The sequence below is a fragment of the Mauremys mutica genome, chromosome 23, assembly GCF_020497125.1.
Source record: "Mauremys mutica isolate MM-2020 ecotype Southern chromosome 23, ASM2049712v1, whole genome shotgun sequence".
Classification (NCBI taxonomy): domain Eukaryota; kingdom Metazoa; phylum Chordata; order Testudines; family Geoemydidae; genus Mauremys; species Mauremys mutica.
In genome coordinates this window covers 13,560,911-13,584,899 of record NC_059094.1, presented here as the reverse complement: position 1 = coordinate 13,584,899, position 23,989 = coordinate 13,560,911, and the positions used below count along the sequence as shown (strand labels likewise).

At 44.6% G+C, this 23,989-nt stretch overlaps 2 protein-coding genes across 3 annotated transcripts in view; one reads left to right on the top strand and one right to left on the bottom strand.

The window, feature by feature from the left end:
- The window catches only part of MYOM3 (myomesin 3), a 56,665-nt gene extending 37,151 nt beyond the window's left edge, over positions 1–19,514 (bottom strand). Inside the window, exons 1-11 of the mRNA XM_044997779.1 lie at positions 19,390–19,514; positions 18,077–18,151; positions 15,990–16,149; positions 14,514–14,671; positions 11,214–11,309; positions 10,402–10,490; positions 5,440–5,484; positions 4,533–4,673; positions 3,100–3,261; positions 1,033–1,174; positions 396–595 (exon numbers count right to left, since the gene is read on the bottom strand). Of these exons, the coding sequence (XP_044853714.1) occupies positions 396–595; positions 1,033–1,174; positions 3,100–3,261; positions 4,533–4,673; positions 5,440–5,484; positions 10,402–10,490; positions 11,214–11,309; positions 14,514–14,671; positions 15,990–16,149; positions 18,077–18,151; positions 19,390–19,496 (1,375 nt within the window). The 5' untranslated portion in view covers positions 19,497–19,514. The remainder of the gene's footprint in view (positions 1–395; positions 596–1,032; positions 1,175–3,099; positions 3,262–4,532; positions 4,674–5,439; positions 5,485–10,401; positions 10,491–11,213; positions 11,310–14,513; positions 14,672–15,989; positions 16,150–18,076; positions 18,152–19,389) is intronic.
- GRHL3 (grainyhead like transcription factor 3) overlaps positions 1–23,989 on the top strand; it is a 211,551-nt gene that overhangs the window by 51,370 nt on the left and 136,192 nt on the right. Inside the window, exons 1-2 of one of the 2 annotated variants that reach the window (XM_044997784.1) lie at positions 18,147–18,225; positions 22,398–22,529. The exons of the other annotated variant lie outside the window; for it this stretch is intronic. The gene's annotated coding sequence lies outside the window, so the exon portion shown is untranslated. Of the gene's footprint in view, positions 1–18,146; positions 18,226–22,397; positions 22,530–23,989 lie in introns of those variants that run through there. 2 annotated transcript variants of the gene reach the window in all.

The window sequence follows — 23,989 nt, the reverse complement described above, 5'->3', positions numbered from 1 at the left end:
ACAGTCAGGGGTGTGTGAGCAGAGATTGAGCACTGTTTGGGTAAGAGAGTAACACATGGAATGATAGGGACAGACACTCAGGTGGTGTCAATCATCCTGGTTTCATTGGCTTCCCTGGAGCTGTGATGATTTATATCTGCTGAGGATCTACTCACAGTGTTTGCCTACCCAGTGCTGTTCACAAATTGACAATGGTGTTTTAGGTCAGTCTGTCTCCAGCTTTTTCAGTCCAGACCAATGACTTCAGCTGGTGATTCCAGCGGGGCAGAAGCATGTTTGCAGCAGAGGAGCTGCAGTGGTTTGTGAGAATAGGGCACTTTGGATAAGTCATCCCGAGTTACTTCTGCAGCCTCACAGAGCACATAGGGGAATAATATCCTGTTTCTGATACATACTCATCACTCTTTTTTCCTCATTGGGGTCTTTCATTGTGACTGGGTCACTGGCCTTGGAAGGGTTACTGATGCCTGAGTGGTTGACGGCCTTTACCCGGAACTGGTATGTCTTTCCCTCCATGAGACACAAAACAGGGCACCTGCAGGTCTTCACAGGCATTTCGTTACATGGCACCCACTCGTCTGTGCCCACCTCACACCTGCAATGAAGCAAGACCATGTAGTACCTCCATGGTGTTCCCCAAATGTGGCTGCGGGCCTTCTGCAGGTTATAACTTTGGTAAAGGGATCACTCCGTGCAAAAAAACATATGTCTTCTCACAGTAGGGTGACCAGACAGCAACTGTGAAAAATCGGGACCTGGTGGTGGGTAATAGGAGCCTATATAAGAAAAAGACCCCAAAATCGGGACTGTCCCTATAAAATCAGGACATCTGGTCACCCTAACTCACAGGACTGCAGGCTGGGAACTTGCTGCTTTATTTAATTGCATCACAACAAAATTGGGGTGGGGAGAGAAAACTCCCATTGATTAAACAGGAATTGAGGAGTGGAGCATAGTGCCATCTCATAATACTATGGGTATCCCGGTAACCCTATCACGACCACTTTACTACAATAACATAATCATACAGACCTTTCAATAAAATAACCGAAGATTGGACTTCCTCCACTATTGCTGGGTGCTACCCAGGAAAGGAGCAGGCAATCTTTATTTATATCGTGGCATTTCACATTGAGGGGGGATCCAGGTGCACCGGCTGTTGCTGCCGCAGCATCTAAAGGAATATAGAGCAATGTCTGTTAAGCTGTTTTTTCCTGCCTGTGTTCTGAATCTTTTAGTCTCTAAACACTCTGTTGTCTACAGAGAGAGGCTGCCATTTTGTGTTCAGCTTGCTGCAGACTGCAACAGAGGAGATACCCACACTCCGCACTCTCTCTCATGGAGATAGTCATCCTGTTCTTTCCTCTTCTTATTCATTTGTATTGCAGTAGTGCTTAGGGCCCCCATGGTGCTAGGTGCTGTACAAACGCAGAACAAAAAGATGGTCCTTGCCCCAAAGAGTTTACAATCTAATCTATATTCTTTCTTGTTTCATTGTTGTCTTTGGGTGTGTAGGGAAAACAAACAGTCTGATCTGCATGGTCAGGAAAAAATCCACATTGTAAAACTGGAAATAAATGTATTGAACTCTAAAAAGAAGACAACTCCAGAATACAACAATGGAGGAGCTTCCTATATTATACTGTGACCCTAATAAATGTACAAGGAGTGGAAAATATTAGCAAATTCAATTCTGAATCATTCATATTAAGAGTAATTTCTTTTCAGATTAATAACAAGGTCAATTTTTAAAAATATTTTGAGAAGAACAAGAACTGACCTACTCAGTATATATATATATAAAAAATCCAGCATCAGATCAGAGTGAAAAACATTTGTCATGCTGATAGAGCAAACAGGTTCTGCAGTTAGAACTGGACACTGTTCAGCAACCCTGACCTTGTCTTGTAAATCTGAGTAAATGGCTGTTCATTAACTCTTGTTACTGAAAGCCCACTGTCAATTCTCTGTTTGGCCAGTAAGGGCTAAACTGGATTCCCCACATCAAATCTGAGACGTGTGGCACAGAGGGGGGAAGGAATTCTCTGCCCAATGGGGTAATGTAGCCACATCATGCTGCTTCTGCATCCCTTGTGGGGATCACTGGCAAGAGGGTTTACATAGCATTGGTGCCATCTCTGCTTTCCCCTTACCCACCCTAACCCTGCTCCCAAATCCCACTGCACAGGGGAGCTGCAGAGCTGAGCTCCATGGTATGCAGACCCCCTGCAGCAGTTCCCCAAGTCCTATGCTACTTTGGTTGCAGTGTTTCTTGTACCCCACATTGCTGTGGAGAAGGGAGCAGGATTTGCCCCTCCAAAAGCAAATGAAATCTATTCTCTACCTCCAGTACTGCCTAGGCCACATCAGATAATTACAGGGGGAAGGGTGTTGTGTGTGGTGAACAGGTAGGCCTTTCTTTTCCATTTTCTGCACTAAGGACTCTGCTGTCCACAGAGGCAGGCAGCCATTTTATGCTCAGTTCAATGCAGATTACTACAGAGGAAACTCAATGGGAAATCAACAGGATTTGGGCAGGGCCGCCCAGAGCGGGAGGCAAGTGGGGCAATTTGCCCCAGGCCCAGGGCAGCAGGGGGCCCTGCAGTGCTGCCAAAGATGCGGAGCGACTGAAGGACCCTCCGCCACCAAAATGCCCCGCGAGCCCTGGCCCGGTGGCGGTCCGGGTCTTCGGCAGCATTTTGGCGGCGGGGGGGCCTTCAGTTGCTCCGGGTCTTCGGCGGCATTTCTGTGGCGGGGGGCCCTTCAGTGCTGCCGAAGACATGGAGTGACTGAAGGCCTCCCCGCCGCCAAAATGCTGCCGAAGACCCGGACCGCCGCTGGGTGAGTACAAGCGCCGCAGCTCCCCCACTTTGCCCCAGGCCCCCATAATCCTCTGGGCGGCCCTGGATTTGGGCCTAAAATCCCAAGTGCCTAAGTCACTATTGCAAACGGGACGCAGGCACTTTTGAAAATGTCACCCTTGGGTTTAAGATGGGGGCAGTGTGGGAAGGCCTTTCATTGTGAATGAGACTGTGAATTTTCCCACCCTGTGGATCAGAAAAGGGCTTTTGCTTTGAAAGGATAGAAACCTGTAGGTACCTCTAACAAACACGTAAGCACTCTGCTCATTGTACCCGTCCAACGTAGGGACACGGACAGTATAGAATCCCTCATCTTCTTTGTAAGCACCCAACACAGTCAAAGAAGCCTCGCGATCCAGACACTTTATTTGCTGGCGATCGGAATCCTTCAGAAACTCGCCTGCAGGGAAATGAAAACTCAGTGGAACTCCATCTGAACTACATCCTGCTCAGAGGAGCGTGCAGCACTTGCGCACGGTGTAAAATGCTGAGCAGGGGACTCTGGGCCTACCCTAACACAACATTGCTGCACAGCTAGCAAGGCCCAGATCCTCAAAGAGATTTCATTTCAATGGGATTTAGGTGCATGAATACCTTTGAGTTGCTGGGCCCAAGTTACTTCTGCCTACGAGCAGATCTCAGGCATTACAAGCTAAGCTCATTAGCCAGATGAGGAACAAGCTCAACCCCCTGCCTTCTGAGACACAGTCACACTGTGGCCACATCCTTCTATTTGTTATCCTTTGCTCTTGCTGTACACCAATGCAGGAGGTTTGGGACTCACTTCTACTCAGTGTGGAGGACCCTGAGCCAGAGGAGTAACTCTGTTCACTCTCAGTAAATAGCAGGCATTTGTCCTGAGGGCCACAAGGAGCCATGACACATAGTAACAGTACCTACTGCTTTTCATGAGCAGATCTCACACTATCATACAAACCAGCTCGGTACCCTCATTTTACTGATAGGGAAACTGAGGCACAGAGCAGGGAAATGACTTGCCCAAGGTCACCCAGCAGGCCAGTGGCAGAGCCAGGATTAGAACCCATGCACAAATGTACACCAAGCCAGCATATTTTGCTTCTATCCCCAAACCTTGGGAGATATGGATCTGAACTCTGTGACCCAGGCCCATCTTTAGAACACAGCGCAGTCTGCTGCTTGCACAGCTGATTCTAGCAGGGCTACTTGTAAAACAAAGGCAGTCTTACTGTGTTGCTCCTGGGACAGGTGCAGCCTCCCACAGCTTAAAGGCACAGAGGCAATTAGCATCCTGGCAAAGACCAGTGTCCTTGATTTTTGCAGCTCTGTTTGTAACCTACCCTCCTATTGGCTATCTGGGAGGGCTTCATTTTACTTCATTCACCAGTGTCTCCTCTGGCTTTATAGGAATATAATAGCAACACTTTGCACTTCCACTATGTAGAACCAAGGTTCCTAACAATTCTTTATAAACATGAATTAATTAAGGCTCATGTCACCCCACAAAGCAGGTATGTATTCTTATCCTTGTTTTACAGATGAAGAAATGGAAGCCCAAGTTAAGGGACATGCCAGAACTGGGAACACAACCCAGGAATCTTGGCATCTAGTTCTCTTCTGCAAGCACTAGACCAGAGCTTATATGGGGAAAGCACTCGTGTCAAAGAAAGCTACGTGGATACAAATACACACCGTCTCTGAACCAGGTGATATCTCGTTGGTGTTGAAGTAGATCAGAAGAAAAGAAGCAGGAAAGGGTGAAAGGTTCCTTCTCTCTGGAGAATAGGGGCTTCAGTGAAAAGGCAAAATCTGCCTCCTGGCCAATGAGTGATCCTGTGAAACAAGAGCAAAACCATGCAGCCACGATTAAGGCTACAGTTTTGTCACGGAGGTCATGATGGTCACAGAAATCGTGAATTTGTGTCAAGGCCCCCAAACGGAGTGATGTTGTAACCTAGTGCCCAGGGTCGCAGTGCCACTTAGATTTGGTCCTTCTGCCCATCCATCTCCTGAGAGGCGGATGAACCAATCCTGAGTGGCGCTGTGACCCCATGTGCCAGTTGCAAAGCCCAGCATGGGGAGCTGGCCCAAGCCCTGTGGAACAGGAGCTGCCATTGTGAGGTGAGTGCAGGGCTGGCTCGTTCTGCAATCGCCATCCTGCTTTCAGAACATAAGAATGGCCATACTGAGTCAGATCAAAGGTCCATCTAGCCCAGTATTCTGTCTTCTGACAGCGGCCAATGCCAGGTGCTTCACAGGGAATGAACAGAAGAGGTAATCATCAAGGGATCCATCCCTTGTTGCCCATTCCCAACTTCTGACAAACGGAGGCTAGGGACACCAGAGTCTTATTGTTTTTTCCCCACACCTCTGCTGTGAAATTTACTAAAAGTTTCCATGACAAAATCACAGCCCTAGTCATGATAGAAACAGGAGCCTCCTCAGTTACTGTCATTATTGTGGTCATTCATCTAGTGCTAAAGGTGTGTGTGGTGCTTTTCATAAACATCAGGCTACTGGGAAGAGGTACAGCTTGTCTGACCTTGTGCCAGGGGGCCTCAGCCCATACATAAAAACTCAGCAACAATAATTTACTCACTTTTGTATATTTCTGAATCGAATCCTGACTCCTTCCCATAATATTCTGTAAAAGAAGGTGGAGAAGATGGGAGCAATAAACACATTTAACAAATGTGTGTTTCAATATTTATCTTCCTCTTAATAATATGCCATGATACTTAACTCTTATGTATTGTATCACTTCTTCAAAGTACGGTCTACTACGAACATTAAATATTAGCTTTCAAAACACACCTGGGTGGTGACTTCTCCAAGCAGGAATAGTTTCCAATGCAGAGCCTTTTACTAGCTTAACAAACTGATAAGGATCACTTCACCCATAACTGAAATGCAGCCACCCCTGGGGCAGAGCCTGGCATCTACTCAACACCACATGACAACACTACTCAACAACACAGGAATGGAAGGGAAGAAGAATATTCTGTTGAAAGCGCTGGGGAGATTTAGGACAGCAGAACATACTAGTTATTGAAGCTGGAATATGGCCTGGACACCGAGTTTAAGCTGCCATACCATTGCAGAAAACGATATGGGATCTTTAATGACCACATATGGCCTGGACCTCTGGTTTGTGACTCATCCCAAGGACAGCATGTACAGAAGTACAGAACGTTCCAAGACATGGGCGCACTACTGGCTCAGAGGGAAAAGTGTCATATGCTGAATCACCAGCAGCACTTATTGCAGCACCTACGTGTTTCTTGGAGGTCTCTCCCATGAAAACAACGATCCTAGCCAAACCTTGCAAAGTGCTGGGATCACAGAACAAAGTCTAGTGGCTTTGAGCTTAATGTAACGTAATCACGCAGCTGAAGAAATCAAAGAATTCCAAAACAAGATGCAAATGGTGGTGTTTCTTAGACCTCTCATCCTAAATAAATGCACATAAGAATTGATGTCAAGTATCAGAGGGGTAGCCGTGTTAGTCTGGATCTGTAAAAGCAGCAAAGAGTCCTGTGGCACCTTATAGACTAACAGACGTATTGGAGCATGAGCTTTCGTGGGTGAATGCTCACTTTGTTGGATCACATTCATTCTTTCTCAGTAGCCAGTACATGGCAATTAAAATGGATGGAAATTAGGAATGTCAGACCAGGAAATTCTGATATCTTTTCAGAAGTGATTTTCTGTTGCTGTGATGAAAGGGAAGGCAGACAAAATTTTGCACTGCTATGGGGAGATCCCACATTCAGAAGTAGCCTCTCACTTGTTGCTTCCTTCTGTCCTGGGCCACAATGGATCATGAAGGAGCATGCTTTGTGCATGGCATGAGGAGTGCGGAAGGGAAAGCATTACTTTAAGAGCATACCTGCTGGCCAGCTAGAAAGGATGGCCCTAAATGAATGAAGCCATGTGATAAAGAAGATGGTAAATGAGTGGCAATGAGTAGAGAGGGGAATCATGGAGATCATCAAAGGGACATGCTGGGTTCATCAAGGATAACAAAGGACCCCAAAATATCATTGATAGGCAGGGCACCCCACTAATCTAGAGAGCCGTTTGGGCTTGGGACCGCCTAAGACATCAAAGGCATGTCAGGCAATGCAGGGGCCAAGAAAACAACTGTCAATGGCCTGTTTAGTGGGACATGGAGAGCTTCCAGGCCAAGCCCTATGGCTTTGCTGTGGATTTTGTTTACCGACTGTTAAACACAAATAGCAAAAGGAAGGGGCATGTTACCAGGATGGCATCAGGCAGAGTCAGGGGAGAAGGAACAACGCAGGCCTGCCAACAGCAAATGTAAGAAGCAATATTTGGAAATGCCAATAGCACAGAGTTCTGCTCCGACCAGAGACTTCATAAAGGAGAATTTGATCTGGTACTAAGTGGTGCTAGGACAGCTGTCTCATCCAAGGAGGTTTTCTATAATAGATTCATAGATTCCAATGCCAGAAGGGACAATTGTGATCAGCTAGTCTGACCTCCTGTATAACACAGGCCACAGAACTCCTCCAAAATAATTCCTAGCACAGATCTTTTAGAAAAACATCCAATCCTGATTTAAAAATGGTCAGTGATGGGGATGAGAGAATAAACGACATGTGACAGATGGTAGCCACATTGCTTAATGGAAGGGTCTTAGTTACTACAGGGATGAGCCTGCTATAAGAACCCAAAAATATAGAATAGTTGTACACCCCAGAGCTTTTTATATACTTCCTGCATTAGGATAATAATTATCCAGGCTGGTCAGCCATGCAGACTAGGGGCTGCCATTGTTATTATAAATAGAGTTGGGTGAATAACAATTTTTTCAGTTTGCTGGTAATTAAAATAAAAATGGTTTTGGATCAGCAACATTTATCAAAATTTTCTGCAAATTGAAAAGTAAAAAAAAATTCATTTCACGTTGAACAAAATGTTTCATTTTGGTTCCAAGCATTTTAAAAAAAGTTTTTGATGGTTTGAATAAAAGTAAAGGAAATCATGAAACAAAAAGTAACTTTGCACCAAAATATGGAAATGTTTGGATTATTTTAGGGGGGTTTATCACCAAATCAATTTGGTGAAATTGACACAAATTTGCAAAACATTTTGGTGTTGCCATATCTGCTTTTTTTGCCTCCCCGCCCCCCAAAAAAGCTTTGTGCATAACATTTTGCCCAGTTCTAATTATAAGTGAATATCTGTCCCCAACTGGAGTGTGTACGTGCATGTATGTGTGTGCATGCGTGCGTGTGTGCTGAATTCTGACTCACGTAGGGCACTATTTAACGATGGATTTTAAAGATAGCATAAACAAAACATGACCCATAAAATTCTCTGGGCACATTCTGCTCTTGTGAAAGCTGAGTCTACAAAGGAGATCCAGATTTTATCAATGCACAACATACAAAGAAAAGGAATGGTGATAATATGGCCCGGGGTGGAGCAGAGAATTTTTTAAAGCACTAACAATAAACGAATCATATATACTTTTAAAAGATCCAGCTGTCTGAGTAATCGACCAAGCTGGCTTTTGCATCTCACATTGCCACAGAAGCTCATCTCTCTCGTACCAATAAGACCTTTGAAGCAGTCAGTTCACCTCCTATTCGAGAATGGTATCGGTTCCATCTCAGTTGTTCTGTTGCCCATCTCAGTCTCACTGAGCATGTTTAGCTGTCTATAGTTCTGTAGGTCTATTCCAGTCCAGGTTTTTATGACAGGATTGTTTTATATATAGATTAGAAATGTCAAGGTCTAAACAATGACCCCATGAGATGCCACTGCATATTCCCTAGAGCTTGGCATAATTTCCCTTTGTAAGTACCAGCACTTTATTTCCAGTTGTTTCCCCATATGTCTGGCTTTAGCTTGGGCAGAATCTTGCTATATATTTTTGTCTTGCTATAAAGGAATTTATAAAAATGGTCCATGCAGCTTATCTTGGGATCACAACAGATACAGAGAGGAGAGCCTTGAACGCTCTCCTGTTGGGTTACACTCTGCAATGAGAACTGTGTGTTCTGTGGAGCTCTGCCTGGAGAGAGATCTTCTGGGAAACACAGCGCTCTCAAACTGACATTCAGAAAAAACAACTAGATCCTTTCCAGATTTGCTGCACTTTGAACTGCAGGGCCTGGTAGTATCACTGCACAAGGAGTCAGTGTCCAGACAAAGCACACCTTCACCACAGTGGTATTAGTCCACTGCAGGGCAAAGAGGGAAGACAGTTCTGGGCTGTGCCCAGAAAGGGTCTGAAAGATTTTGGCTGAGTCCAGAGGGGCCACAAGGGACTGAGGCAGAGTAGCCATTTTTGAGGTGTATCTGGGCAGACCCTGAGGGAAATGGCCTGACAGGCTCTGACAGTAAGGGTGTGAGGGAGAGATTCGGCCTGAGTCCAGTGGCCTGACTGGAAAGCCAGTTGCATAGTGACTGCTGGTGTAGGAAGCACTGATTCTCTGTTGTGGCTACAAAACAGCATTTCAGCAAATTAAACATGGGCACCCAGAGAAACGTGGCAGTGGCCTTAGGCTGGATCTGGCCAACAAAAAGTCCCTATGGCCCAGACTGACAGCAGTAGTCTAAAGGGCTGGGGGATGAGAATGGGACCCTAACTGAGAACAGGCAGGAACTGCAGGCTTCCACCCGAAGGCTATTGCAGAGGCAAAAGGGGGAAGAATGATGACAGTCAGACCTAGGCTAAGTTAGATCCCTGGGTTATAAATACTGGGTTTCATTGTAACTTGAGCCCAGCCGTTTTGATTTCTGTTTGTTTAAACAGAACACACTCTAGTTAAAATCTTTTTAGCTCAACTCCTGACAACAGCAAACACTAGGAGAAGAGCTCTTTCAGGGAAGGGCTATTGCTGTTAGATCATACAAGCTGACCCCGACCATTTGCATGAAACTACGCTAGACAAAGGTCCGTGCCTCTGACCAAAGTGATCTCACTCCCTGCTTTGAATAAGAGAGAAAATAAAACCATGAAGAAAAACAATCTGTAGGTAGAGTGTTATAATAAAGAAAAAGTGTGTATGGAAATAAGCTGCTAGCAACTCTGCTTTGTACATGTTATGACTTAGACTAGGCAGGGATAGGTTAGAGGAAATTCAAATGATTATGAGCTAAGGCTCAGATCCTCAAAGGTATTTTGATTTCAGTGGAAGGAAGGAGACCTAAATATCTTTGAGGCTCTGGGCCTAAAATTTTATGCATAGGAAAAGTTAATCCGATATGGATTTTCTTTCTTAGATTTGTGGTTAATTTACCAACAACCTTTCGGATGGGTTGGCTATTTGTCTTCATAATGACAATTGAAATTGCTTTATGGACAGCTTACCATGGAAAAACATATTGATTGATGCTTTTTAAATATATATTTTAAATCCAATTGTTCTCCCCTCCTACCTCTCCCCCCATCACTAAGGCTTAGCTAGACAATCCACTGCATACCCCTTGTTCATGTGTATGTGGTTAATACAGTAATTTCTTTTAATGAAAACGAATAGAAAAATCCATAAAAAATGTTTAAAAGGAAACGGAATTCTCAACTTACTCTGGACAAGCACCGTAGCAAATGAATAGGCCTCACCATATGGATTTTTAACTTCGACACTGTATTCAGCAGAGTCTTCCAAGGAGCATCTGGAAGAAATGGTTTGTTTTCCCTTTTAAGTTTCAGTCTTTGATGCTCCCGCTCGAGGGTTAACTCTGAGTGGTGCATGTCAATATGGGTTGGTCGTTAAGCCCAGAATTAAAAGAGAAGGCTTGTTTTTGCCAAGTTTTTTGCGGGGTGCAGGAGTGGGGCATTATTGACCCTTAGAAGTCAAATATATTGTTCTTTTGATATACAAGGAATTATGCACCTAAGGTGAGATTCTCAGCATAAGGGCCTATGCATCACATTAATTCCACTGAAGATCTGGTCTAATATATATTACACATATATCTTGCAGGCTTTTTGTTTCTGTAGAAAGGTATCAGTCCATCTAGATTTGTACAGTGCCCTAAGTACACTTAATGCCAAAATGATGAGTTATCCCTAATCTAGTGTATGGAACAAAGTAGAGTAATGAGAATCTGCAATAGATCATAGAGATTTTGCATCTACCTCCATCTATACAGGTTCAAACAAAATAAAATAATATTTAAAGCCCAGTGAGCTATTAGAAGTGTTGGGTCAACCTCACAATGGGCAGAGATTTGATCCAGGTAAGTTCCTAGAGCAAGGCAGTGGAGAATCAGACTCCCGGTGCATTTCCAGTCCTCCTCCAGCCCTCTTTGTTCTGCAGAACTGACCTGGGAATCTCAGCAGACTAGGCCTTGCTGCCAATGAAGAAGGAGCTAAGCAGAAGGTCTGTACATTACCTATTGATGTCTAGTGTGAGCATGCCAAACTTGTTCTGGATCCTGTATTTCCCTGCTGGAGCCAGTCGGGGATCAATACGGACTCCATTTTTATACCTAGTTGAATATAAAAGTGACACACTGTTCAAGAGGGATGTTCTAGTCTAGACAAGAATTAATGGGTATATTTAACAGCTTGTTTTCAAAGTAACACCGCCAGCCACACATAGAGGCAGATTCTTCCATGGAGCACAGCAGAACAGGGGAGTGGACAGCTGGTCACAGCTCTCTGGTTCTCTGCCTCAGCACAAGTTAGAGCAGTCTTGGGCCTGCTCTACCTTGTTGAACCTGGCTATAGTTGCCCAGGGACCATATGCCAGCTGAGGATTGCCAGAGTGCATCACTCTCCAACCACTCCTCCTGCCTGCCACTTCTTACCTCATATATACCCCTCCTGCTCTGAGGGTTGCAGGGAGGGAGGTATAAGAGCTGGCTTTTTTGGCTCTGACTAATGTGGACATCTGGCTCCCTTTGCACTGCTGGAAAGGCGCAAAAGAACCAGAGTGGGTGAAGTTAATCTGCCCCCAAAGCCTATCTGAAACTTTGACAGTGGAGAAGATTTTCCCCTAGTAAAGTCATTTTAAATTAACATTTGACTATTTCAAGCATTTTCATTTGAGGACAGTCAATTTGACCGTCAAACTGAGCGAGAACCTCGATGCACAATATGTGAAATGTTATTCCTGGCTTCCTTGTTGTTTCTGCTCGGCTGTTGTTAACAGTAAGTTCTGCAGACAATCCCAAGAGATCTCAATGACATTTTCCATCCTGTGAGTTTGTAACTAAGCAAAGCTCAGTAAACAGAAAAGAGTCACTTCATATTTCTCAAATTTTAGGGGCCAGAGCAGTTTAATCCCAAGGCACGTACGGTATCCTGATGGTTAGTCCAGCCCTGATGATGCGTGTCCAGTGTCTCTGCACCTGTCTAGTGCATTGGAAAAATAGTCTTGTCGCTCTGAGATGCTGGCCAATGACCAAGATTCATGAGCACAAGCTGGAGATGGGGAGCTTTAGCACAATGGCCACTCTCCAAAGCTAAGTTCTTTATCGGTACATAGGCTACACTGCTCTGACGGCTGAGATAACTCTGGAGGGAGTGAATCAAAGAGGCCACATCCTGAAAAAGTTTGTATGGAACAGTCTTGAAGAGCAAATTTAAAGCCTGTTCATAAACCTCCCTGAAGCTTTTAACGGGCTAGAGGAATTGAGGCATGTCAGCTTCAGAGTCGGTTCCACCAATGTACAATTCTTCTCGTTTAGTTTGCCTATTTGTGTAACTCTAGTAGCTCTAGATGTGGATTGTAAGCTCTTTGGGGCAGGGACTTGTTCTGTACTTGTACACCAGCACACTGGGGCTCCTAGGTGCTACTACAATACGATAAATAATAAAATAACATCGCCTCATTTAGGCATCTCTGGAGCGCTCAGTCCTACACTCTGCTTTGGATATAAGGATTTGCTACAGTTTATGGGAAGACTATGATGTAAACTTAAAACGCCATCTCCTCCTTTGTGTAGCAGACTATTTGCAGAATTCTCCCGTTCTCACCCCTCTACCAAACCCCTCTGATTCTGTGACAATGTCAAAATAAAAGCAAGGATGATGTCCAGAGAGGAAGGAAGATTAGACACAACAGCTCCTAAACTTGAACATACCAGGAGCTTCTTGAAATGGCCTGTGTCATCCTTTGCTACAGACTGATAAATAAATAAATAATCCCTGATCAGAGGCAACAGAAGCACGTCTGTTTTCTGTTTTCACATCTATACAGCAACAACACCCTTCCTTGGAAGAAACATACCTCTTATCATTGCTTACTCTGGAACAGCTGATTTTCTGCTACCATCACACAGCTCTTTTGCTACATGGACTGTATACATCTGGGCTAAGTCAACAACTAATTTGTCCCACCGGGATAAGATATTTGCTAATGGGCATGAGCCACAGAGTTTTGGATCCAGATTCATACTTCCCAGAGTTTGAATGTGTTGATCTCTGAGGTTTTGGGCTGGTTTAATCTCTGCCAAAGAACCCAGACTTTTGGGACGTAGCCTGACCACTGTCAAACTTATTAGAGAGAGAGAGAGAGATGGCATCCCCAGCTGGAGCCCTCACCCCCTCCTCACCCCTGCGCCAGCCCGGAGCCCAATTCTGCACCCCAAACCCCTCATCTCCAGCCCACAACAGAGCCTGTACCTGCAGCTTGAGCCCTCACCGTTACTCCCCCCACATACCCCAACCCCCTGCCCCAGCCCAGTAAAGATGAGCACGTGAGTGAGGGTGGGGGAGAGCGAGTGACGGAGGGAGGTGGATGGAGTGGGCGGGGGCATGGCATGGCAGGGGCAGGGGGCAGGGCATTGGTGTTCGGTTTTCTGCAAATAGAAAGTTGTCAACCCTGGGTGGGGCCTGTCAACATCCCTAGCCATAAAACAAAATAACCTGGAATAGTTCTGCTCACGGCTATAGCTTCTAACAATTTCACAAGCCTCTAGACTATCCGATCCTACAGCCAATAACCTATTCTCCACTGGATTAAAGGAGGCTAATAACGTATGTGCAAAAAACCCAGGCAGCTGAACTAGCCCCACTATACATGCAATGGGTACTTGCAATGAATTAACTAAATATAAGAATACGAGTCTGTCTGGAGTCTAGTTTACCCAGAGAGGCCATTAGGATCAAATAAAACTTCCACTGAATTGTCTATATATTTTCCCCCTGTAATTTGTTGAGTGAATCTGGAGCTGGAGAGAGCAGCCACTTTGATAGTCCCGGAGGGTTTGGTCTTCTGCTTATGCACAGAATTGATACAGAAGCAGGGCAAGTTCTCTATGTCCCATGTCACTGATGTGTGAGTCAGCCGTACCTCAGACAGCTCATTGGGACAAAAACCACAACCATTCTCTCTCTCCAGGGCCCATTGGATCCTGGGCATCTCCGTTGAGACTGCCAATCAGAGGGCTGGTTTCTACTGACTGTGCCAATGTTTTCAGACCTGGACACCTTGTTCAGTGGGAGCCACTCATTACACAGAGTCACCAGACGGTAACAACTCCCAGCCAATCGGGGATGGGATTTGAAGCACCGACCCAGAAGGGAAAGTGTTTTCTGTATTTTCCGAACACCGGGCTTCCCTTCCTCCTGCCCCTTTTAGAGCTTTCTAACAAGACCCAGCTGCTGCACTCCTGTTTGCCCCTCAAATAGCATACATGCTTTGTAACCACAAGGTCAGCCCCAATCATTGCTCCCAACTCACGCACCAGGTGACCTGCGGCGGAGGGGAAGCCAGAATGGTACATGTAAGCTTCACCCCCATTCTTTCCCAGACTGCATGAACTCTGAGCGGGATCCAGATCAAGGGGGGCCGGCTTGAAAGCAGCTCGATGTACTCCTTCTCCCGGCGGGCCTTCTCTAGAGCCTAGGGCAAGCATTGAATGGACAAGGACAACAGGATTACGTTTGCAGAAGAGGCACGTGTAATGGCAACAGCCTTCTCCCATTTCAAAACAGCAGGCTGCTCCCACCCAGCAGAGGTCTTGGCTCTGAAGTTGATTGGAGTGGTTGTCAAAACAGAGCTGCACACCAATTATAGCTTCACACGGGTGAAGGTTTCCAACCCCAACGCTGGTGGCAGATGCCTTCTGTTAACAAGCTGAGAGCAAACTGTCCCAGAAGATACACTTTCTTGAAGGGGCATGCAACTTCTGAAAGCCTTTCTCCTGGCTGGATTTAGTGACAGTAAAGAATTAAGGGCCGGATCCTCAGCTGGAATAACTCAGCGTTCCTCTGTTCATTTCAAAGGAGCGTCACTAAGTTACCGAGGATCTTGCCCTGACTCTCTACTGGGAATCACAGTAGGCAGAGAGAAACCTCAAAGCTGGCTTTTGGGCAGCTACTTAACCCCTTAATGTTAGAGAATGGTGGGGCTCTGTTAACTCCAAAGACAGTATCACTGGTGGAAATGGCAAGGAAATACAGGGCTACATTTTTCACTCCATTACCCGCACAGCGATTGCTCTGCTGGAGTGCCAGGCATGGATGTGGTGGCTGTATGAATGGTGCTGGCCTCAGCTAGCTTTATAGTATTTTAACCTGGGTGGAACGAAAAGTAGATAGTTTCTGGGGTAGATTTTGAATCACTCATCGTTTGTAAGAAAATGGCCAGAAATTCCCCCTCTTAGGACCATGAGGTTGCCAGACTGGATCATACCCATGGTCCATCAAGCCCAGTGTCCTGTCTCGGACTGTGGCCAGCCCTGGCTGCTTCATAGGAAGGTGTAGGAGCCCCTTCGTGACCGATGTTGGTAATCTGGTGCTACATTCAGGTTATGTCTACGCTACAAATTACTTTGGTATAACTTACATCACTCAGGGGTGTGAATAATCCACACCTCTGAGCGATGTAGTTATACCGACCTAAGCACTGGTGTAGACAATGCTATGTCAGAGGAGAACTTTTTCCACTAATTTAGCTACTGCCTCTCATGGAGGGAGGAGTTATTAAGCCAACGGGAGAGCTCTCTCCTGGCGGCTTAGAGCATCTTCACCAGACACATGGGAGCTGCACCACTGTTAATGCTGTAGTGTAGACATAAGCTAGGTCTCACCCTGATCTCCAGTAGTTATAGATCGGCTTAAGCCCTGAAGCAAGAGGTTTAATAGCCCTTCCACATAATGTTTGCTAGCATTAACTGTTATAACTCTGGATATTCTTGCAATCCCTTTGCAACTCTGACCTTCTTGCGAAAGGCCTTCCGATCAGCCTTCACGCGCAGGAGCCTGCAGTTCCTAATGACCGCCTTCTCCAGCTTTTCCATTTCATTCCCAAACCGAACTCTCTTCTGACCCCTCTTCTCCAGCTCTATCATGGTAGTTTCTCTCCTCAGCTTGGATTCCCTGCAACAGCCAATGTTAATAAAACAGCCACATCTGGTGAAGTCCTTTGTGGGTTTTCATTGCAAAAACACCGGGCTAAATCTATGCAGGTCTATAAGGAAGGACACACTAGCACCCACTCAGCAGTGGGCACAGATGGGATTTGCTATTGTGAACACTAGAAACCAGACAATGCTGCCATGATGGGTTGTTGTGCACCATGGCACTAGGAGGGTGAGAGTTAGGAGTCGTGTGTAGTGTCCCATAGAAATTCCCTGTTGTGGTCTCTGGAGCTGTGATTCTCTCTGTCTCTCACCTTCCCAGACTAACTATGCTGCGTAGTCTCCTCTAAGTCCTGGCGTGGAGCAGCCAGCTGTAGGAGCAGCTGCTAATTGCACTACAGAGTGGGCTCAGGAGTAAGGGCACAGTTAGTCTCAGATCCAGTACTTATTTATTCTGCCACCTGCAGCAACACATTTCCATTAGCAATGAGCATTTTGTGCTTGAAGACAGCAAGTGACCAGCCCCCCAGCCTGGAGCAAAGTGGGTCCACAATGTTCCGACAACAGATTTCCTTCAGAACATGCTGATTCAATGACATCAAAAGGTTTCATGGGAACATCCTGATGGTGTCGAATTTTCAGCGCGCAATTATTGAAACATTTTGTTTCGAGAAGGCTGAAACATTTAATTTAGACATTATCATTTGGACTATTCATATTGTGACATATTGACTGAGCAGAAATGGTAACGTTCAAACCAAACATGTTTACCCTATATAACAACAAAACATGTCAGAATATTTTGTTTTGTGAAAAAATCCAAAATTTTGACCTTTTGTCCCAATTTGGGCTGCAACACGGGACAGAAATTGTGTTTTTCAGCTAGCTGTGCCCTGGGGGTGCACTGAGCATGCCTATTGCATGGTACTTTGCCTAGTAATGACACGGATTCCCTTCCACTGGCTGGATCTGGCAGCGTATATACTGATGCTTCACATCTTCAGAACTCCTTGCAAACATCCGCTGATTAACCCTCACCACCTCTTGGGTGGCTAGTAACTATTAACCCTATTGTAGAATGGGGAAACTGAGGCACGGAGCAGCTGAGTAACTTCCCCCAGGCTACCTAGAAAACAAGTTGAATTAGAAGCCAGGAATTTCTGGCTTCTGGTCTTGAGTCAAGTAGACCAAGCAGCTGCTCTGGCTCCATCCTGCAGCCCTCGCTCTTCTGAATTTCTGGTATGTTGCTAGAATTTGTCCCGTAGTGTTTTCTTTCCAATGAGAGCTTTGGAGATAAAGAGCCTTTCTCAAACTTACTTTTACTTGCCAGGATGGAAAAATGAATGAGGTATATAGATAAACATGAATGCATGAGAATTTAGGAACTTGAGGCTAGGTCCTGCACTCAGTGGAAGTCACTCAGAGTTTTGCCATTAATCTCACTGAGAGAAGGAATGGGCTGCAGGTCTCTTAAAAATTCATCCAGGCATTATGAAAGATGCACAGTGTGTCCCTTGACTCTATGGGTCCATCTCATAGCACTCTGCACTTCCCAACAAGGATCTTAAAATGCTTTTGCATGCATGCATTGATTAATTAGAGCTCACATCTCCCCTGGGAGACAGAGGAGGATTGTTATCATCAGTTTCGGGATGGGAAACAGAGGCAGGGAGAAGTGAAGTGAAGTTGTCTGAGGTCATGCAGTCACTTACAGAGCTGGGGATAGAACCAAACAGCATTGGCTCCCAGGCTCTTTCTCTAACTACAAGACACTATACCATATACACAAATTGCCTTGCCTGGGTAAATCTATGGTAGTAACATTACAAGGTCTATTATTGGTTCAAATTAAGAATTATTGTAAATCTGTGCATCTTCTAGGTACATGTTATCTAAATCTAGCCCACTCTATACAACCACGGTAGCAGTATTCATGTCAGACCTACCATGATATTTCTGAGGTCAAGGCGAGGGCAGCTGCTATGGATAATTCTGAAATGGTGAAAGTCTCTTCTTCTTCACTTCAGGTGGCAGACACAGAAAAAGAATTCAGATCATGTTGAATAGACACATAAAGAAAACGATCCCTGGAACTGTAAGTGTCAAGCAGAAAAGGTCACATTTCTAAAAGTGACTGACTTAGGAAACGAAGTCCCATTTTTAAAAGTGACTTAGGCACCTAAATATCTTTGAGGATCTGGGTCTTAGAAGCCTCATTGGAAGTCAATGAGAATTAGGCTCCTAGGCACCTAAGTCATGTAGACACTTTTGGAAATGTTACCCTAGTCTACTTTGCTTGCCCCATATGACCATCCAACCATAGCCATTTTATGGAAATCCCTTTCAGCCATGTCCAATCTGGGCTGGATTTACAGCAGTGAATGAGAAGAGAGAGGGCCCTGGGCCCAGCTACTCATAGGTGTTTAGGCCCCTAGCTCCCATTCAGTTCAGTGGGAATTGGGCACTGTAATACCTTTGAGAATCTAGGCCCCCATTCCACCAAACTCAAAGCACAAGAGAGTGGAGGACCATGCTCTGGAGTGAGTATATTGAGCTATAATTTGAACACTGAAGATCTGTTTCAATAGCCCCTAAAAGAAAGGCCAACAAAGGTATTTGCAATCATTCCCCTTATAGTTTCTCTTTGGACGTTTAAAACTGAAATCTGGACCTTTATGGGCCTTTTCCCTTATTGTAGGCGCACAGGCATATTATTGTAGGGTCTCTCACATGGGTGAGGCTGTGCAGACACTAATTTCATATTGTAGAGCCACTACTGAGGGCTGGGCTGCAAACATGGGTTTATTATTGTAGAGTTGCCTCTTGGGCCATTGTCCACACATGCAATGGCTTATAATTATAGGGATGGCTTATGAGATCTGGGACCAAAAGACGGACTTGTTATTGTAGGGTTGCTCTTAACATCAGCTATTCTTCCCATAGATCTTCATCTACTTATTTACTTCATCTACCACTCTTCGATGGGTTGGGATGCAGTGTTCATAGACTGGCACACACAGCACTTTAGGGAGGGCAGTAAAGAATCAGTTGCTTATGTGAAACCACAGGTCAGGTTAGGCAACACAGAATGTAGCTGCGTGTGTTATATGAATAGGTGAACAAGGCATCCTCCTTATTTCACTTAGTGGACTCCTTGACTCACCACTAGTCCCTGGACTTGCCTAGGCCTGGCTGATTCACTTGGACCTGACTCACTTCATCGTAAACTCTTTGACTCATCACTAGCCCATTGACTCACCTGGACCTGAACTTTGCCTTTCTTGTGGTAGAGGTCATTTGCAAGCTGCGTTGTCTTTCCTCCTTTTGCTCCTCCTCACTGCGGTGAAACAGAGTCCGAGTTTCCATGCTGAGCGCTCACAGAGGGATCTTATCTGCCAGTACAGAGTCAAATACACCTTGAGCCCCCCTTCGAAATGGGCTGTCTCTGACAGTCCAGGATAACCCTTCATTTGCACATACAAATAAGCACCTATTGACCTCAATGACACCAGTCTCAGATCTTTAAGACAGCTAGTTATTTTCGGTTCCTAAGCATCCATTTGCTTGGAAATGAGGGATTCCCATTTTAAAAACTGGGGCCAGCATCTGCCTTAAAAACAAAGCAGTGCAAAAAATATTTCTAAAAGATATTCTCTAGCTCAAACAGAAGTGCTGGACTTGATGCAGAAGTTACTGGGTGAGGTTCTCTGGCCTGTGTTATGCAAGAGATCAGAACAGCCCTTTCTGATCTTAACATCTATGAACAATTTTGGTTCCACGTCTTGGTGAAAAACGAAAATCAAAGAGCGGAGGGTCCCTCAAGAGCCTTTAAAAGTAATTGGAGTCAGGAGAAGAACAATAAATAGCTAAAATCCAGTCACTACATTGATTGTTCACTAAGGTCTGATTAAATCAGGGGGAGTCTTTCCACTGGCTTCCATGAGCATGGGATCAAGATCCAAAATAGCATTCAGACACTACAAGGAGGAGCCTGGTATAAAACCTAGATGAGCCAGATAGGGTAGATGAGGTGGGATAAATTAAACTAAAATAAGTTTGATAGACAATCTTAAAACATTGAGGTCAATGTTAAAAAGTCAGCAGAGTTTTGGACTGGAAACCATATGGACTAAACCAAAATCTTTTTAAATCCGAGGGCACCTTAAAATGTGCGTTTATCTTAATTTAAAAAACTTAACTTTTTCATATTCATTAACTGTTCTCTGAGAATCACAGTCAGGTGGCGAGTGATGTAAGATGAACTGAATGTTGAGACACGAGTCAGGCCATCTGATTGGCTAAGTGGTGTCACTCTTTACACTGAGGCTGAGAAGGGTTGGTGCTCCTGCTAGGGCCATCTCAGGAAAAGGCCATGGCATTGTAAACTCCTCACAGCTAGTATCAGGAGGCTTTTTAAACAGCAGGGGGCTAGAAGGAGTGGGGAGGAAAGGCAGGTGGGTATGGAATGGTAGAAGAGAAGAAAGCAAAACCTGGCCACCTCCCCTTCTCCAAATCCATTCTGAACCAGCACTGTTGTTTTGTAGCCTTGATCTCTCTGGTAATCCCTCCTATGGGGAGAGTTATACCATGAGGTCTGTTACCGCAATGCTCATGCACAAACCAGCTATATGGAAGAGACACATTTGTGTTGTTGGGAGTCCAAAGATAACTCTCCCTTTATTCCATTGGGCACAGCCTGGGAGCTCATTTAGTTCCCTGAAGATGATTACAGAAGATTTGAGAGAGTCCTGCAGCAATCAAAGGGTTACGTTTTGTTTTTAAAAAAATCTCATCACTCAATAAACCACAGGATTTTCACTAAAACAGCTGAAGAATCCTCTCTTATTTGTTCTCTTTGCTAGAGGTGGAAATATGGGGGGTGAAAAATGTGGCTACTGGCTCTGGTCCATTTCCTCCCATCGGCTGCCTAAAATGCTAAGCTATCCCTGCAGCCCCTTCTCCGGGAACATCCAGTGAGCTGTTTTTAAGTACTGAATAAATGCCTGGGAATTAAATGGAACCAACTTTTAAAAGGGTATCCCTCCCTAGCCCACCCCACCTACAGCCTTTCCAGAAACCTGCTGCATGAAAGCAAACGAAAGTCCTCCAGAGTGGACCTGATGTGACTAATACATGAAAGCAAAATCAGTCTGGGTAACATACAAATTACAGGATTCAATGAATGGGTAGGAAAAGTCTTTGGTTATAAAAGATTTGGGGTAGATTTTTCAAACGTGCTTAAGTGGATTTAGGAGCCTAAGTCCCATTTTCCAAAATGACTTAGACCTGTAGATACCTGAATCGGAATGATTTTCAATGAGGCATAGGATCCTAAGTGACTTTTGAGAATAAGATTTAGGCACTTTGGAAAACATTACCCTTGTTAATAATATTCCTTGAAAACCCATGCAGTTAAACCTGTCACTGGCTCATTTCAATGGAAGGAGTTTTTCCCTAGTTATTTTAGTTTGGCTTTTAGTTTATTGCAGTCTAGTCCTAAACCATTATTCAGCCAGGAAGATACAGTTTTTACTACAATTATGTTGCATTAGTCTAATTCTTTTAATGAGCTGTGTAAATGTTAATGTAAATAACCTGCTTAAAAATACACAAGATGAAAACTTAATTGATATAGTGAACTCAAAATATCCCAACATGCAAAGTAAACTATAGAATTATCATATCACTGTTCCATCAGTAGAACACAGCTTTAGAAGCATCTTCCCTAGACAGCAAAGGAAATATAAGGAAAAGAAAATAAGACCAACCTAATTTTTCAGAAAAATGCTTCTATGCGCTTTAAAATATGCTCTGAACTATATTTCAGCTGAAAAATAACTACCAGGCATCAGATATGTGTTTCCATAGTCTACACATAAATATTGTTTCATGTTTGCTTTTATTTTAGTTTAGTTTTTTCCCTTGATCGTTTTGAACTAATGTTCAGTGCTCTGCAACCTAAGGTCTGCTATAGAGACATAGAGCTTTGTTCTGTTAAAACATAATGTCAGCTATATTGCAGCCGAATGCTTTCCAGTCCAAAATGTAATGATCTATTTAGAAAAAAATACCACTGAATGGATTCTTGCTGGAAAAACAGTCTCACAAGGAAAAGACTGGTGGGGGAGGAAACGTAGCAACTCTTTCAGGCAAGAGACACTCAAGAAGCATGAATTATCTCCATGTGCAAGTTCAATGAACGCTTGCAATAGCTGATGCCGCTATAAAAGTCTTATAAATCTTGTATAAACTGTAGCCTACTTACAGATAAGCCAGATTCACCCAGAGAAGCACCAGAGAGAGTGGCTGTCCGCAAGAAAGATAAAGGACAAAGGACCGTTTCCTTTTCCCTGCTGATGACATTAAGAATGACTGTTCCCAAAAGAATGTGCCCTATGGGTAAGTGCCCACCCTGGAGTCTTAAATATAGCATCGTGCCATAGCATTGCAATGACAATGGGGGAAACTATCCATGGTTTACAATGTTTGAACAGGTCGCTGCACTGGCAGCTACTTGCAAAACCTTTTCTAGGTCAGGCAAATTAATGCTATTGTTAAAATGGTACAAGGGGGGACAGATGCTGCCAGATCTAAGGGCATGGGAGCATAGCATTACCCATTGCTGATTTACATTGGGCAGAATTTCACAAAGCCTCTGAAATGAATTGAGAACACTTTAATCTCCCCTCCGGGATCCCCCATGTGTTGGTGGACAGCTGCTGAATAACAGTGTGAAACTCAGTTACTTTGACATCTCTTTAGTGAATGCCAGTTCCAGCCAATTTGCATCAGAATCTAATTGTATCAGGAGCCGATGGCAAATCAGTGTTTTGATTGGCTTACAGCTGTCTCCATTTGTGGAATATATTACATAGTTCATTTGTCTGTTACTTTTACAGTTACTGGAAAATTGAGACCTGCCTCATCAGCAGAAATGATTGATTTTACGTAAAAGTCTGTCTGTGTTGCAATAAGGCCAACTGCTGCCACCCATGCGAGGGATTGGCTATGTGTTCTGTGGTCTCAGATCCTGCTACAAAAAAAGAGCTGCAGCTCTGAGAGTGGCTGGTTTAGGGGATTGCAGGAGCAGATTGTCAGTCAGGCACTTCCCAGCTGAATCCAATTGCATCCGTGTAGCACTGCTCAAAGCTGCCAGAGTTGTGAATTGGCAGAGCGCTGCCATGTACTGCCGCAGCATTCGCCAGCTGAGCTTGCGCCCTGTACATCCAGAGAATGGAGCTACGGGCACATATTTTGAGTATAGCCTCTCAAAGCGAGCTTTGTTATAGGGGTTTCTTCGGATTCTTAACGTGAGCCTAGAGCTTTCTGTATTTCACAACAATTTTAGGCAAGCTCAGTGAATGCTGGTGCTCTTCAGAGGCCAGGCCAGTGCCAGCCATTCAGATCTTGGCTCAGCTGGAAGTCATACTTTGACTCTCTTAATTTGTAAAGACATGAATGTGCATGAGCATCAGAAATGTTCTGATCCCACGGAGGTGAATAGCCCTGCCCCGCACCAAATTGCAGATGCCTTTCAAGTTCTCTCATGTAGTTCTCCCACTGCACCCATCTGAGCTGCCCTGAAGCAACCCACTCTTGGCCCCTTCTGAGTAAACACCTCCATACAGGGAGGCCAGGATTAAGATCATTAAGCCTATTTTACTGGATCTCCTAGGCCTGCAGAGATGGCAAATCATAGTGTTTTCCTCTGGGCCATTTCACTCAGCCTGCATTCCCGAAGTTTGGAGCTTTCCAGCTGTTGTTTTAGTTAGTCTTTCCCAAGATGCCGCTGCTTAAATAAACCTGAGTCAAAAATATCTCCATTTTAGTTCTCTTCAAATGTGACCCCTTGAAAAGAT